Raw genomic sequence first — 17,302 nt, forward strand, 5'->3', positions numbered from 1 at the left:
GAAATATGAGGCAATCAAAAGCAATCACGACTGCTTCCTCTGCTGTAGAGTTTTATTACAAAATAATTTCCTCTCATCACCCAATAATACAGCTGGGTATTTGTTTTTTGAAAGAGTGTGCAGCGTGCAGGCAGACGGCGGTGAACTTCTGGGTAATGTCAAATGAATACTTTATTGAGTTTGCCCGCAGCGCTTCTGAGTTAATATGCACTGATGTGTGTTTGTGCGAGTGTGTTGGAGTCTGGCAGTCATGCATCAGAGCACCACTAACACACACTCAGCTGAGGGGAGGGTTCCAGGTGCAGAATGTGGGGTCTTTGCATCCACTCCCACACACTTTCTTAGTCACTGGCCCTCTCAGAGTTTTGCCAGCCCCTCCCAGCAGGGCAGGGAGACCCCCCCTTTTTTTTTTTGCTAGTGTTTGGATGAAATCCAAAGAAATCAGGCACTCTGCAAGACACAGTTCAGTCTTGCACAGACTCCAACAGTGCTTGCTGCTGGGACTGGCTTAGAGGCTTTCCCTCGGGGACTGAACTGTGGATGAACGTCTCTTGGAGATTAAGTATTGGATACTTGATGAGTTGGAAACATGCAGGATAGGAGGTTTGTTTCTGAGGGTCCAGGGCTGAAGCCTCCGGCCGAAACGGGGTTCTTCTCTGCACCTCTCGCCCGGCCGGGTGCCAGCATCTTCAGCGCCGTCCAGCAGCAGGACTACTCCGCCATGATCTGGCTCAAAAGAAGGGATAGGATGGAACGGGTAAGGCTGACCTTTAATGACTGACCGCTGACCTTTTCTCCTCAGCACTGAAACCATCCTGTAAACATGAAGGCACTGCACACACTGAACAGGGTGGAGAGGGCAGGTCTGTGTGTCTGTGTGCAGGTTGTGTTTTGTGACTCACACTGTACAGATGCAATCCATTCATTGACATTTTCAGACTGTTTTAATGTTATCTAAAGCATTTGAGGCTATATGTCATTGCAGTTTTAAGTTTCTTATTGAAGATGAGCTGAGAGAACATGTTCATGTTCAGACTGTGGTGAGCTTGTAACATGACATGAGTGATCAATCATCAATCTCACTCTCAAGAACATATATTTCTCTAAGATGTTCTGGAGACTCTAGTGAGATTGATCTGTAATATATATATATACACACATGCAAAGAAATATAAAAAATGATATGATCAGTAAGTCATGACAATATGTTTTTACATTACTTTAACTCATCAAAATAGGCTATTAAGCAAAAAATAACTTTTTATAAGTTAAGTAAAACAAATGTTTTATACGTTTTTTATAAATGTACTAATTTTTAAAGCCAGTTTAATGTAATTTAAGTTGAAATGACTTTGTTGCAAGTTGATTTTGCTTAAAAATGTAAGGCAGCAAGTTTTTTTTACAGGTGAAAAATAACATGACTGACATGCATATTGATCAAAATATATAATTATTGAAATGTGTAATAATTGTAAATTTATTGTAAACTATTGTAGTTTTTTTTTTTTTTTTTTGTGTTTGTTTTGCATTTTAATAGTTTAGTTTAGCATTCGGAGATCGACTACTTTTGACTGACAAAATTCCAGCCACCGGAAACACTAACTGATAAAGTGAGTTGTACAAAACCTTTCTTTTAGTAAACTTTGTGTACACAAACAATGTTGTCAATGCTCGAGTTCATGTGTAGAGCCCCTGGTGATACTTCAAGCACAGTTTGTGTCGAGCCTCCTTAGTGTTTTAAAAATATGGATTTTGATGCTGTCATTGTAGTGTCCCATGCACTCCCATTCAAAAGGCATTTTGACTGAAAACGAAAATACTGTCAATCTTAAAAGTGGCGTTTCCATTCTATTTATGCTTTTACACGAATGTTTGACTCGGGTATAACAAAAATAGCCTAGGTTGTAATTTGGCGAGAGTTACCCTTTAAATTGATCAAAAGTGACAGTAAAGACATTTGTTATGTCACAGAAACTTTCTATTTCAGATAAATGCTGTATATTCATCAAAGAATCCTGAAAAAAAAACTGTTTTCACCACTAATAATAATACATGTTTCTTGAGTAGCAAATCAGCATAGAATGATTTCTGAAGGATCATGTGACACCAGGGCCGTCGCTGGTGGGGTGAAAGGTGGTGACAATTATAGGGGCCCCCGCTGCCCAGGGGGCCCCACAAAATCCAGCAGTTATACTATAGGGACACTATTGCATGAATAATTATATTTATTAGTTGTATGCCTGAGATTTAAAATGAAAACCACAAAAAAACATGCAACTTGGTTAAATATTTTTTCCAAATAGCTGCTTCTCTTACCTCCCTAAAAATGGTTTAGTCCGATCTATTTATTAGTTATTAATAAATACCCCGCCCCAGCTCGTGAAGAGAACCAATCAGAGTTGAGGCGGCATTGCCTGAAGACGTTAATCTGGTGGAACTGACTCACTGGAAAAATGTTGGGAAAAATAAAATACAAATCTGGTTATCAGAAACGCCCCGAAAAGGAGGCCAGGAGAGTTGTTGGATCCCAGTCAATTAAAACCTTCTTTAACGCAGGTTAGTGTATTGTATTGTTATTTCGCTGAGAATCAGAAAACTACCGTCTTCTTTCACTTTTCATTAACGGGCGCGAGCGGCACTACAACCGACTGAATGATTACGCGATTAAAATCCCTGTCCTTTTCACTATTGTAAATAACTTGACACGAGACACGACGCATTGCATTATGCATAATATGACCTGCTGGCTGGTGATGTGTTTATTACATCAAGAAACACGAATACAACTGCACTTGAATGAATACATGTATGAGCTTTATTTAAATATTATTTTACCAGTTCCATATTATCTCTATTAAAATACATAATAAGATAAATCTTTTTTAAAACTTTGACTACATTCTTAAGACTGTTACTTACGTGGTTTGACCATACGGCAACATACGACGAAAAGGGTACCCCATAACGTCAATATGAGACGGAGACATAAGCGCACCAGCAGCGCCCCCTAACGGTACCCTAACCCATACCTAAACCCAACCATAACCTGAACCGTCTCATATTGACGTTATAGGGGTACCCTTTTCGTCGTATGTTGCCGTATGGTCAAACCACGTCAGTATGTGACGTTTTGAGATGAGACTGTGTTACAACCCATAAAAACATTATTTTACCGTTCTTTTTTTAAAAATTGGTTTTCTTATTATTTACATTTTTTTTATATATAGGCCTAACCTTTGATGACTTTACACCTCACTTCACTCCACTTCAAGCTTTTTGTTAATTTTTATTAGTTGTAATTTTATAGAATTTTAAGATACTCAAACTGCAAAAAAATGCCTTTCTTACTCAGTATTTTTGTCTTGTTTCCCGTCCAAATATCTCAAAATTCTTAAATCAAGATGCATTTACTAGATAAGTGAAATGCAATAAAATATTAAGTCTTGTTTTCTGTTGAAATAAATAAAATTTAAGTGAGTTTTTGCTTAAAACATGTCAAATAATCTGCCAATGGGGTAAGATAAAAAAGGACATAATCAGTGACTTTGCCAACAAAAAGGTCAGACAATGGGATTTTGGTTTATCCTAGTGAAGTGATGTGTAAGGTCATCAAAGGTTAAAGATCAAACAAACCGATATACATATACTAAATACTTGTATAATTTTATTAGTTATTTCAATGTTCATTTTTGAAAGAAATTTCATTTTTCTATTTAGGCCTATTTTCTTTTTATATTTAATGTTATATTTGTTTATTTTGCTTTTGCTGATGTTCATTAAAATCTTGATTTACATTTATTTGTTATCTGCTTTGTTATTTTGTAAGAAAACCCTAGTTACATGTGGGCCTCCATGCATATTGTACAGTACGCCAACAATATATGAGTATGCATGCAGAAAATATATTGGTGGAGGGTGGTGGGGGGCCCACATCAATATTTTTTCAGGGGGCCCCGGATCCTCTAGCTACGGCCCTGTGTGACACTAATCATAAATAATAATAATAAACTAGTTATGATGCTGAAAATTCAGCTTTGAGGAATAAGTTACATTTTAAAATATATTCAAATAGAAAACAGTTCAAATAAAATGTAACATTGTAATATAAAAATATTTCACAATATAACTGTTTTTGCAATATTAAAGAGGTTTTCCCCAGGTTAGCTTGAGTCACACTTGTTCAGGGAAAGGATCGCCGACACATCATTTCCTGTACTCTTTGTATTCACCATTAGCAAGCAATGCAATATTGTTGCCAATTTGCTGGGACTCTGGGTCCAAATTCAATGTCCTGAACTTTAATTAGTTTACTGGCGGAGACCAGACGTCCTAACATCGGCTATTCCCAATTTTTTCGCCTTGCAATTGCTTCAAATTTATCCCAGAGGACTCTGTTTGGACTTTGCTTTGGGGCGGTGCCTGTGGCATCTGCTTGGGCAGTCCAGAAGGGAAGAGAGCTCGGGACTGGGAGAAAAGATACAACAGGAAATGACTTGCAATTCATGGCTGTCAGCTTTTACAAAAACCACTTCCAGCCCTTTACTCAAACTACTTATAGACCACAACCCACATTAACTCCAGTGATTTCTGCCACTTTATTCGGTAATCAGATTGTCTCATCCCTAAATTACTTCTGGGATTTGTCCTTCGGGGGTTAATCTTACCCCAGACAGCAACATAATGTCGGAATCCACACGTACCAGATCTGGGCCGACATTATGTTGCTGTCTGGGACTCCACCCATTTTACAAATCCAGGCACAAACATTGCATTTTTCAGATTATTTGTAGCCAGTCAAGATGTAGATTAACTTTCCAATCAGAATTGGAAAAAAAAAACGGACTAATTTATTTGAGGTGAGAGCTGCAGAGCAATACAGCCTTTGTGTGTGTGTGTGTGTGTGTGTGTGCGCGTGTGTGATTTTGATTGTTATTAATTATTCATTAATTCTGACCATTTAACATATATTCAGTAAGAACAAATGTCATACATGTTGATGTATAGATGAAAAAGCCATTTAATAAATGTGCTGAATTGCGATTTAGTGCCACATCAAGATGAAAAAGGTTTGGGTGCATCTGTACCATTTTGGCATCCTTTTTTTACAACATCTCAAATATACGTTGTCAAAATATTATACTTTTCTCTGATCTTGTAAACAAAATAAGTCTTTTTAATGTGTTATTGTTCATTATATTTAATTATACTTATTGAATGTTTAAAACATTATGCATTTGCAAAACAATACGCAGTTCTGTCGGGACCACTATCATCAAATATGATTGACAATTAGCATACAGTCAGGATTGGCGGTATGGTTCCGTTTCTGGGCGAGAACTCCCTGCGCATCCATGCAGACTATAGCATGGAAAAGAGCGGGAGAGGAGCAATAACCCCCCTTTGGGTAAACAGAACAGAACCAACATGAATGTATTGCAGATACTGTATCATTAATTCAAGATTTTAAGTACAACATATTTCAAGAATTTATTCTGATTCAAGGGGAATCAGAATGCCAAATATTGACTGACGAGAGGAGGAGCTGGGGAGGGAGGAGGGTAATTTACTCCTGAGAAACCCGATAGCTGCTGATAATACTGAAGGAGCTTATATATGTATAGGTATAGGTAGACTTGGATCAGCTGCCTGCAAGTAACCTGCCAGAACGTCTCGGTTACGGATGTAACCCTCGTTCCCTGAGTAGGGAACGGAGACGTTACGTCGAATGACGACGAATGGGGTTCGCTTAGAAGCCTATCCTCTTCGAATATTAATAAAACGAGCCAATGGCAAGCAAATGCCATGGGTCTGCTGAATTTGCATAGCGTAACTCCGCCCCACTGTGTGGGTATATAAGGAAGTGAGCCGGCAACATGCAGATATGTTTCTTCGCTGAAGGAGCCAAGCTGAACTCAGGCTGTTCCAGCGGTACAGCGGAAGTGGCAGGAAGACGTAACGTCTCCGTTCCCTACTCAGGGAACGAGGGTTACATCCGTAACCGAGACGTTCCCTTTCGTTGTCACTTCGAGTTACGTCGAATGACGACGAATGGGGTTCCCAGTCCAATCACGCCACCTCGGCTGTCTTCCAGTGCCCTGCGTAAGTCTGAGCTCCCTGTCGTGAGACTAGCACGGACGAAGGACTCCTACTTAACACAGGAATACCAAGGTACACTGGGAAGCATATCACAGTGGAAATATGCAATCAGTGCCCGCCCGAAGGGGGGGGACTTAAGAAAACACATATGACCCGGAGGGGGGTGCATACGGAGAACACTGGGGTGTCCAGCCCGTAGGGTGGAGTATTTCAACCCCAGGGGTGGCAGACTGGCTTGCCAAGGGAAAGACACACGCTCGAAGGAGGCTTACAGTGGAATACACACGTGGGGGTCGCCCAGCGGGGGAACCATGCACATGGTGGCACCTAGCCAACGCGAAAGCTGCCGGAGGCATAACTCTGGCGTTGACGTCAACAGCGCTGGAGGAACTCAGGGCTTATCAGGCTCACCTGAGGAGAATATCGCACGTATCCAGTCCGCGGAGTGGAATGGCGAGCAAGCGAAGACACCTGAGCGGGTCCTAGCACCGGCTGGTTGAAGCGAGTACTCGGGAGGACACTGGCTCCACTCGGAGATTGTAGAATCTGGCGAATGTGTTGGGTGTCGCCCAGCCTGCAGCTCTGCAGATGTCTGTTAGCGAGGCGCCATGCGCTAGAGCCCAAGAGGAGGCCACACTCCGGGTGGAGTGGGCCGTCACACCAAGGGGGCACGGTCGACCTTGCTGCTGGTAAGCCAAAGCAATGGCGTCCACTATCCAGTGAGACAACCTTTGCTTGGAGAGAGCCTTTCCCTTCAGCTTCCCACCATAACAGACAAAGAGCTGGTCTGAGGTCCTGAAACATTGCGTTCTGTCTACGTAAGCACGGAGGGCGCGTACTGGACAGAGCAATGCCAAGGCTGGGTCTGCCTCCTCCAGGGGCAGCGCTTGCAGGTTCACCACCTGGTCCCGGAAGGGAGTGGTGGGAACCTTGGGCACATATCCAGGCCGGGGTCTCAGGATCACGTGAGAAAAGGCCGGCCCGAATTCCAGGCACGCTTCGTCTACAGAAAATGCGTGCAGGTCCCCTACCCTCTTGATGGAGGCCAGAGCAACCAGGAGCGCTGTCTTAATTGACAGGAACTTAAGCTCCACTGATTGCAGAGGCTCAAAGGGAGCACTCTGCAGGGCAGTTAGTACCACTGAGAGGTCCCAAGAGGGAACGAGAGGAGGGCGAGGAGGCTGTAGTCTCCTCGCTCCTCTCAGGAACCTGATGACCAGGTCGTGCTTTCCCACGGACTTACCATCAACTGCGTCGTGATGTGCGGCGATAGCGGCAACATATACTTTCAGGGTGGAGGGAGACAGCCTTCGCTCCAACCCATCCTGCAGGAAGGAAAGCACGACACTGATCGGGCATGATCTGGGGTCTTCTGAGTGAGAAGAGCACCAAGAGACGAAGAGGTTCCACTTCAACGCGTAGGCATGTCTAGTGGACGACGCTCTAGCGGAAGTGATGGTAGCCACCACCGCTGGTGGTAGGGTACTCAAACCTGCCTCGTCCTGTCCAGGAGCCACACGTGGAGGTTCCAGAGATCGGGACGAGGGTGCCAAAGGGTGCCCCGTCCCTGAGAAAGGAGGTCCTTCCTCAGAGGAATTGGCCAGGGAGGTGCTGTCGCGAGGAGTACAAGTTCGGAGAACCAGGTTCGGGTGGGCCAGTGCGGCGCAACCAATATGACCTGCTCCTCGTCCTCCCTGATCTTGCACAGGGTCTGTGCAAGAAGGCTCACTGGGGGAAACGCATACTTGCGGAGGCCCCGGGGCCAGCTGTGCGCCAGAGCGTCCGTGCCGAGCGTGCCCTCGGTCAGGGAGTAAAACTGGGCGCAGTGGGACGAGTCGTGGGAGGCAAACAGGTCTACCTGTGCGTCCCCGAACTGATCCCAAATCAGCTGGACCGCCTGGGGATGGAGTCTCCATTCTCCAGGAAGAGGCTGAAGCCGTGAGAGCTCGTCGGCTGCACAGTTCAGGTCTCCCGGAATATAAATGGCTCGAAGCGACCTCAGATGCTTCTGACTCCATAAGAGGAGGTGGCGGGCGAGTTGCGACATACGGCGGGAGCGTAGACCACCTTGTCGGTTGATGTACGCTACTGTCGCGGTATTGTCTGATCGGACTAGTACGTGCTGGTTCTTGAGCAGCGCCCGGAAGCGGTGCAGAGCGAGACGTACTGCCAGCAACTCGAGGCAATTGACATGCCATAGGCGGTGGGGTCCTGTCCAGGAGCCCGCGGCAGCATGTCCATTGCACATGGCACCCCAGCCCGTGGAGGAGGCATCCGTTGACACAACAACATGCCTGGAAACTCGTTCTAAGGGCACTCCGGCCCGTAGAAAGCTGAGGTTCGTCCACGGGGAGAAAGTCTGACGGCAGGTCGGAGTAACTGGTACTCGGAGCTTGCCCTGGTGCCATGCCCACCTCGGGACTCGATCGTGAAGCCAGTGCTGAAGCGGTCTCATATGAAGCAATCCGAGCGGCGTTACCGCGGCTGCAGATGCCATATGCCCCAGGAGCCTCTGAAAAAGTTTCAGTGGAACCGCACTCTTGCTCTGGATTTGTCTCAGGCAAGTCAGCAGTGACTGCGCGCGCTCGCTCGTAAGCTGCGCGCACATGGCGACCGAGTCGATTTCCATACCGAGAAAAGAGATCCTCTGCACGGGGCAAAGTTTGCTCTTCTCCCAGTTGACCCGAAGGCCCAGACGGGCTAGGTGCCGGAGCACTAGGTCCCTGTGTTCGCAAACCTGGTCCCGAGAGTGAGCTAGGATTAGCCAGTCGTCGAGATAATTCAGGATGCGAACCCCGTGTTGCCGTAGCGGCACAAGGGCTGCCTCGACGACCTTCGTGAAGACGCGAGGAGACAGGGCCAGCCCGAATGGGAGAACCGCGTACTGGTATGCCTGCCCCTCGAAAGCAAACCGTAGGAACGGTCTGTGTCGAGGAAGAATGGAGACATGAAAGTAGGCGTCCTTCAGGTCGATCGCTGCAAACCAATCCTGTGGCTGCACACATTCGAAAATGCGCTTGGCCGTGAGCATCTTGAACGGAAGCCTGTGAAGGGAACGGTTCAAGACGCGCAGATCCAGGATTGGCCGTAACCCACCGGTTTTCTTGGGGACAATGAAGTAGGGGCTGTAGAAGCCGGACCTCATTGCGGCTGGAGGGACGGTCTCGATCGCACCCTTCGCCAGCAGGGTGGCGACCTCCGCTCTCATGACAGGGGCATTGCCACCGACCATAGTGAAGCGGACTCCCCTGAAGCGGGGAGGAGACCGCGCGAACTGAATCGCATAGCCGAGCCTGATGGTTCGCGCGAGCCAGCGGGACAGGTTGGGAAGCTCTAACCAGGCTCCCAAGGACTGTGCCAGCGGGGTCATGCGAACGACAGACGTCCCCCCGGGGGTGCAGCGAAGCGGCATGACCGGCCCGGACGTGGGTGGCATAGCGGCCCGGTGTGGGGGCACGGTCATTAGCCGCGTCCTGCCAGAGGGAGCCAGGGAAGGACCAGCGTTCCACGGGGGCGTGCTCTGGCAGGGGTCTGGCGACAGAAGGGGATGAGAGCGGCGGGGCCCGTGGGCGGCGCGCACTGTCATTCCCTTCTGGGGGCTCAGAGATGGGGATATCAGTTCTTTCTTTAACCACATTAGGGTGCTGCCCACCCGTGGGTGAGCAGCGGGGAGTGGAGAACAAAAGATTCTCCCCCGGCCCTCCACCGGGGGAAGGAGTGGTCCTGCTACCATCTCCTGAGAAAAACTGACAGCCATCTCTGAGCAGCCCGTCTCAGGAGCGCCGCTTGGCCTGGCGTTTAGCGGGGCGCGGGGCTGGAGAGGGCTGGGGCGCCTGCCTGCGGCGTCCTCCACGACGCGGCCCGGGTGAAGGCTGCTGCTGGGGCCGTGCGGGAGGGGCGGGAGCCGCGGGAGGGCGCCCTCGGCGGCGAGCAGGCTGAGGCGTCTGAACCGACGGCTGGGTGGAGGCAGCAGCGGGCCGTCGGGGCAGAATATGACGGATAGCCTCAGTCTGCTTCTGGGCGGTTGAAAACTGTTGGGCAAAATCTTCAACCGCTCCGCCGAAGAGGCCAGCCTGGGATATGGGGGCGTCAAGCAGACGAGTCCGCTCAGCGTCCCTCATATCGGCCAGGTTGAGCCAGAGGTGTCTCTCCTGGACCACACTAGTGGACATCACCTGGCCCAGGGAGCGTGCGGTCACTTTCGTCGCCCGGAGAGCGAGGTCAGTGGCGGCACGCAGCTCATTGAAGAGCCCTGGGTCAGTCCTCCCCTCGTGCATGTCCCTGAGCATCTGGGCCTGGTAGACCTGCAGAGTGGCCATGGCATGCAAAGAGGCGGCTGCCTGCCCCGCAGCTCTATAGGTCTTCGCCACCAGGGTCGACGAAAACCTACAGGCCTTGGAGGGGTGCTTAGGATCACCACGGGAAGAAGCACTCTGTGGACACAGTTGCATCGCAACAGAGCGTTCAACCATAGGTACCCCAGTGTACCCGTAAACAGCCGCCTGATCGAGAGGAGGAAAGGCGGAGGAGGTCGCCGAGCGATCACGGGAAGACAAGGGTGTCTTCCAGGACCTCGAGACCTCCTCATGCACATCCGGGAAGAAAGGCATTGGGGTTGGACGCCGACGTGAATCGGCGGCCGCCCCCAAAAACCAATCGTCCAGCCGCGAGCGCTCGGGGCAGGGTGGCGGATTGCACTCTAACCCGATGCTCGCGGCTGCCCGGGAAAGCATGGCCGTCAGCTCGGGATCAGGATCGGGCAATGCTGACGCGCCCGAAGGCGGCAGCACAGCCGACCCCTCATCTCCCGAGGACTCCTGCCCACCTTGTGATGCTGTGATCGACATAGCATCGTCATTAGGAGCGCCAGACGGCGCGCTCGGTCCGCCACCGACCGTTGGCCGGGACTGATCGAGCGCATCATCTGGTCGGCTCGCGGGTTGCGGCACTTGAGAGGGGGATGTGGCCCGAGGACGAATCGTCGGTTGTTGTTGCCACACCGTCACCCTCAGGTCACCCTGGCCACCAGCCGAAGTACCAGCTCTATTTGCACTAGAGCTGGTAGATCGGGGTGTGGATGAGGGGACTCTCACTCTTTCGAGATCATTGAGTCTCGACCGTAGTGTCGCGATGGTCATGTTTCCGCAATGAAAACATGAGTCATCCACAAGCGCTGCTTTAGCGTGCTCTAAGCCCAAACACGCAAAACAGCGATTGTGCCCATCTAAATCAGACAGCCAGTGACCACAACCAGAAGGGCACGGGCGATGCATCTTTAAAAAGACGTGCCACGCGCTTTGCTCTTTTAGAGAGAAGGAAGATCCCCGCAGATGCTGAAGCGACCAGGGAGAGAACACACACACACTGGCAGATCACTGCTCAGATCGCAGGGAATGTGCACTCGCTGGAACTCGCTGTCACACCAACACCTGGAGGGAAGCTCGTCTCGAAGAGGAATAAAGAGATGATACTCAGGATGGCTTGTGGAGTGAAGGATAAACTTGGCTCCGAAAGCGAAAACATATCTGCATGTTGCCGGCTCACTTCCTTATATACCCACACAGTGGGGCGGAGTTACGCTATGCAAATTCAGCAGACCCATGGCATTTGCTTGCCATTGGCTCGTTTTATTAATATTCGAAGAGGATAGGCTTCTAAGCGAACCCCATTCGTCGTCATTCGACGTAACTCGAAGTGACAACGAAAGGGAACTGATGCTACGCTTAATATTTATTACTGTAATGAGGATCTAAAATAATCGAGAATTACTATCAAAAAAGACAACAATTTTAACTTTATTTAGGCTTAGAACTTGCTAAGAATAAAAAAAAAACTGCATGCTCCTAAGAAAAATAGGCTTCATTTTCTTTGTTCATTTTTTTTATTTATTTTTTTTATAGGGTGAAGTGTGGCCTGAACATGTTTTTGTGAGATTAACATCTATGGATGAATCTCCCAATCTGCAGAAAGCCAGCATTTCTTCATGTTCTCTGTTAAGTGTACTGTAGCAGGTAGTCTCATTTGGCTGGGTCTCTCTCTATCACTCCATGTCTTTCTCTTTCCCGGTGAAACGAGCCGCTCGGGAGTTATGGGGAGGGACGTGTGCTGTGCTCTGGCTTCCCTGATAAGAACTGATTGCCTTCTCTGCTCTGCCACCGCTCTGTGTTTCTCTCATATAAATCATGATACATGCCAAATCTTTGACTTCTCCATCAACCTTAAAACTCAATTATATAACTAGGCCTCTTTACCTGTGAATTTAGCACATATGCCTATTGTAAAAGTGCTTGATCAAAGCAGAGGTTTCATTCCTGGCTCTAGATCTTCCTGTTTAAATGAGCTCTGTTTAGCCTTTAGGTTCAGACTGAAGTCTTTGAGATAAAGCTTTGTTTTAAGTATTCTGCTCAGGAGCTACATCTTGTCCTTACACACACACACACTCACACACACACACACACACACACACACACACACACACACACACACACACACACACACACACACACACACACACACACACACACACGTTGTGTTTTCATGTTTTATGGGGGTTTAATAATGATTTTTATACTGCACAAACTGTATATTTGTGTATCAGTGAATGTTCAGTATACATGCAACACATTTCTGTAAAAATAAATGTGCTGTTTAAATTAAAAAAATGTTCAGTCTCACTTTAGGTGTCTTTGAAGGGATAGTTCACTTTGAAATTAATTTTTGATATGTTTTAGCTTACCTCAAGGGCATCCAAGATGTAGGTGTCTTTGTTTCCACAGTATTTTCAATTTTGATATTTTTAGGTCAAACCGTTGTTGTCTGACAGTCATATCATGCAGGTCTATGGGGTCCACCTCAAAGAGCATGCACAGAGAAGTCCAAATTAAACATGACTTAATGACTCGTAAATGTAAGTACACATTGATGGCCTAAGACACGAAACGAGCGGTTTGTGTGAGAAAACGAACGGTATTTATATCGTTTTTACCTCTTGTAACACAGCCACGTCCAAGTGATCTGAGGGCGCGGGCGCTTCCTTCTGTGTGACGTGTACGCAGACTGGTGCATAGACACTAGATGTCGCATTAAAGACATTCGTTCCAATGAACTGCCTTAGCCAAGGCGACATCTAGTGTATACATCTATGCACCAGTCTGCGCACACGTCACACACCAGGATGCGCTCGCGCCCTCAGATCACTTTGGACGTGGCTGTGTTACAAGAGGTAAAAACGATATAAATACCGTTCGTTTTCTCACACAAACCGCTCGTTTCGTGTCTTAGGCCATCAATGTGTACTTACATTTACGAGTCATTAAGTCATGTTTAATTTGGACTTCTCTGTGCATGCTCTTTGAGGTGGACCCCATAGACCTGCATGATATGACTGTCAGACAACAACGGTTTGACCTAAAAATATCAAAATTGAAAATACTGTGGAAACAAAGACACCTACATCTTGGATGCCCTTGAGGTAAGCTAAAACATATCAAAAATGTATTTCAAAGTGAACTATCCCTTTAACGATACTAACATTTAAATTAATCATTTGATGCAATGCACTTATTGACATACATGTTTTTACATGTTCATACATTTATAAAATACCTGCATGTACTAACTGCAGTAATTAAATATAGAATTACACTGTTGACCTTATCCCTTAAACCAAAATCCCCAAACCTGTCCCATAGAAAACAGCTTTTTCTCCTTTACACTATAGGTCTCCTGTCTCCAGTCGATCATTCTTTAAAGAAGGAGCGGTATGTTTGGACAGAAGAGGAGACAGAGTTCTTTATTAAACTCATAAAAGACAAAATAATTACTGGATTCTAAACAGCAAAGAAATACCACAGTTTATCAAGACCTCGAAGCTTATAGGAGGAGGAGAAGGGCCCAGAAACACCTCATGCTCCTAAGTATAAGGGGCTTTCCTTGCCATTAATGCTTGCTAACATGCCTACATCTCTTGCGATTAAAAATAATGGCTAGTGCGGTGGTTGAGATGTACGTAAACCTACCAACACCAGTTGCCATGATTTTTGTAATGACTTATCGCAAGAGGAAATTACATTTTAGTCGCATATCGGTTAATGGAAATACTGTAATTTTGTTAGTCAATACTATCGTCATCTACTATCGTCACTATCGCATGATGAAAAAAAACTGTCACGAGAAGTCATCTATACAGTGATTTTACTAAAGGTGTTCATAAAATGAGGCAACATGAAATAGCTATATAATATATGCAATTTATAATAATACTGGGTAGATTACTTACAAATGGTAGTCAGTTACTGATTGCAAATTACATTATTTGTATTTAGATAGATGATTAATGTGTGCCAAATATCTTCCTTTGTATGGTTCTTAAAAGCAAAAAGCTTTTCCAGTACGACAGAAAAAGAAAAGAATATCTTCCAGCCTGAGATGCAATAAACGTACCAAATAACCCAAGCTTGTTCACTGGGGTCTGTTTTTTCAATACATGCACTGTAATTTTACGAGTCTCTCATGTGGAACTCCGGCACCCACCCCCATTTATATTAATTTTTTCCACATTCTAGATCTTCCCGTGCAACTTACAGGGTGAATTCTGCCCTTTTATCAAAGTCAACCTGACTGTGTGCTGTTCGCCGGGGTTTAAAGTGTGACATCCTGCAGACAGAAGCACAGCATACACACTGACGTGACCCTCAGTATGAGTGAGTGACGCCCACACACACTCACTGACCTTAAAGCGCACAGATGCACAGCGGGGATGAATGAGTCAGGAATGTGAACAGGAGTGTTTCTGACATTATCCAGAAATGGCCCTTGTGAAAATCACAGTTAATGTACATATTGATTAATAATGCAGCGTGCATTATTGTAGTCCGACTAGGTACCTGAACAGTGTGTATCGTGCAGTGGGAGCTCTCATCCCAGTGGGCAGTGAGGTCAGTCACTGGAGCGGGTAGAACGTCTTAATGAGTCTTATGGGTCTGCTCTCCTGCCAGAGGTGTTGCTGCATTCTTCGGCTCCGGGCTTTTGTCCTGGATACATTCTAAGGATGCTGAAGATGTGACCTGCCTGGATTTTGACAGCTGCTTTCACTGGGAAAGATGGAGTTATTTTAAAAATGGTCTCTGTTGAGGAAACTAGATAATGGTGGGATGGTGGTTAATGCTCAGGGCTGTTAATTGGATTGTTGCTCAATGCAAGGTTACCTCAGGTGGACTATCCCTGCAAAGAGGCCCACAGACTCCATACATTATTTCAGAACATTATTTCTGTGCTGATTTTTGGGTTGAAAATCAATGAAATTCTGCTGAATGGAAAACGGATGAAAGTGTAAGGGAATTAGAAAAAAAATAGTAATCTGTACAATGGTCTCATTGTAGGATTTTGATTAATAATATGGCATGTCATAGGTTAAAGGGGTGGTAAAATGCCATTTTCACAAGATGTAAAATAAATATCTGATGTCCCTTGAGTGTGTGTGTGAAGTCTTAGCACAAAATACCCCACAGATATATTTTATAAAGCATGTTAAAGTTGTCACTTTTTGAGGGTTTGCAAAAACGCACCGTTTTGTGCCTGGCCCTTTAAATGCAAATGAGCTGCTGCAGAGGGCGGGGTTTCAAGAGCTCGTGTGTGTTAGCAGCTGCGATTAGCCTACCTCACGCAGACACACTAAAATGACAGAAACTGTTCTGTCTTCAATGTTAAAACGGAGTCAGACAAAGATGGAGAGACTCAAGAAGAAGTGACAACATGTAGAATGCAACAGGACGTCTCTGAATGGTTAGTTGATTAATTTATGTTGCTGATGTGTTAACTAGCCTATCTTCAATTCTATCAGCATTCTGTCATGGTAATCTATAAATCACTCATATAGGAACTGTTGTGAGATGCACACAGAGTGACTTTCTATTGCATGTGAAAACATGGATGCTAAAGTTTGAGCTGACTCACAAATGTACTCTTATATACAACAACTTTTCCTCTTCTCAGCATGCGTGTTCCCGGGGGCGGGGTTTATGTAGATTTTAGGGTTGGTGATGTCACTAACCCCAGAGGAATGTCGTGTAGTCCCTACCAGCCGTTTGTTGTTGTCCTTTTCTTTAAAAGCAAATATCTTCCTTTGCTTAGTTTGAACTTTGAGCGTTGTAACCACTGATCTATATTGTAACTTTGCAGATATTGTTTATGCTCAAACAGCAACATTACACACTAACTAAAGTTAGAAAAGTGAAATCATACTCAACCACCCCTTAAAGGAAGTTCATGCATTGTGCAAATTATTTATTATTATTATCACCATCCATTCATCTTTTTTTGTTACTGAAAATGCTATAGAAACCTATATAGGCTAATTGCATTCTTTTATGTTTTTGAGACATGATAAACAGTATTTGTATAGGGGGCTATATATTTATACACCGTATTGTATATTTGTGTGCGTTTGTTTCAGACAAATGTTGCGCCAGTAGGTGGCACCAAGTGACTGTCTTGATGAGTGAGATTGAATCATCTATTCAACTGATTCGTTCGATTATTTTATGAACTGAACAAGTGAATCATTCGTTAAATGCGGGACGGTTCTGACTTTGTTGTAGTACTAGTAGTAGGACATGTTTTAACAGCATTTTCAAAGCACGAATTACCACCTTCTTCTTTTAGTTATATTTATATGATAGATAGATGGATGTACAGACAGGTAGACAGACAGACAGATGGACAGTTCAATAATTTAACAGTTGCACTAAGTGACTATCTTGATGATATTACATCCTCCATTCAAATGATTCGTTCAAAAGTGTTGATTCCTTCAGGAACTGAAGTTAAACTGAATCATGTGCTCAACACAGATGCGCGACGGTTCTGGAATTACTTTGTTGAAGTATTTGTGTTTTAACAGCGTTTTCAAAGTACAAATTATTTATTACCACCTTCTTCATATTGCATAAGTATCAGATTCGTCGTGTTTTGAATTCAGAGCTGCTGCTGCTAGGCTACAGGCGACACATCTCCAAACCACACTACCTCACTTATTGGATTTTATAAGTCAGAAACAACTAGCTACATACTGTGCAAGGAGTTGAATTTCGTTTTTTACTCGTCTTCCACACTATTGGAATGCCTTCAAATTGTATTTAGGCTATTTGGGGGCTTCTCAGAAAATATTGATATATTTGAATAAGTGCATTTAATTCAATGAATTCGA

The 17,302-nt window shown here is 45.6% G+C and overlaps 1 protein-coding gene across 3 annotated transcripts in view; it reads left to right on the plus strand.

Annotated features, from left to right (window-relative positions):
• The first annotated feature begins 384 nt into the window (after positions 1 to 384).
• pld5 (phospholipase D family member 5) overlaps positions 385 to 17,302 on the plus strand; it is a 36,047-nt gene continuing 19,129 nt past the window's right edge. Inside the window, exon 1 of one of the 3 annotated variants that reach the window (XM_079628090.1) lies at positions 385 to 757. In XM_079628090.1, coding sequence (XP_079484216.1) covers positions 590 to 757 — 168 coding nt within the window. In that variant the 5' untranslated portion in view covers positions 385 to 589. Of the gene's footprint in view, positions 758 to 13,825; positions 13,857 to 15,707; positions 15,880 to 17,302 lie in introns of those variants that run through there. The other 2 variants (XM_079628091.1, XM_079628093.1) reach the window with 2 other exon arrangements.

Source organism: Phoxinus phoxinus (assembly GCF_949152265.1).
Source record: "Phoxinus phoxinus genome assembly, chromosome: 11".
Lineage (NCBI taxonomy): Eukaryota > Metazoa > Chordata > Actinopteri > Cypriniformes > Leuciscidae > Phoxinus > Phoxinus phoxinus.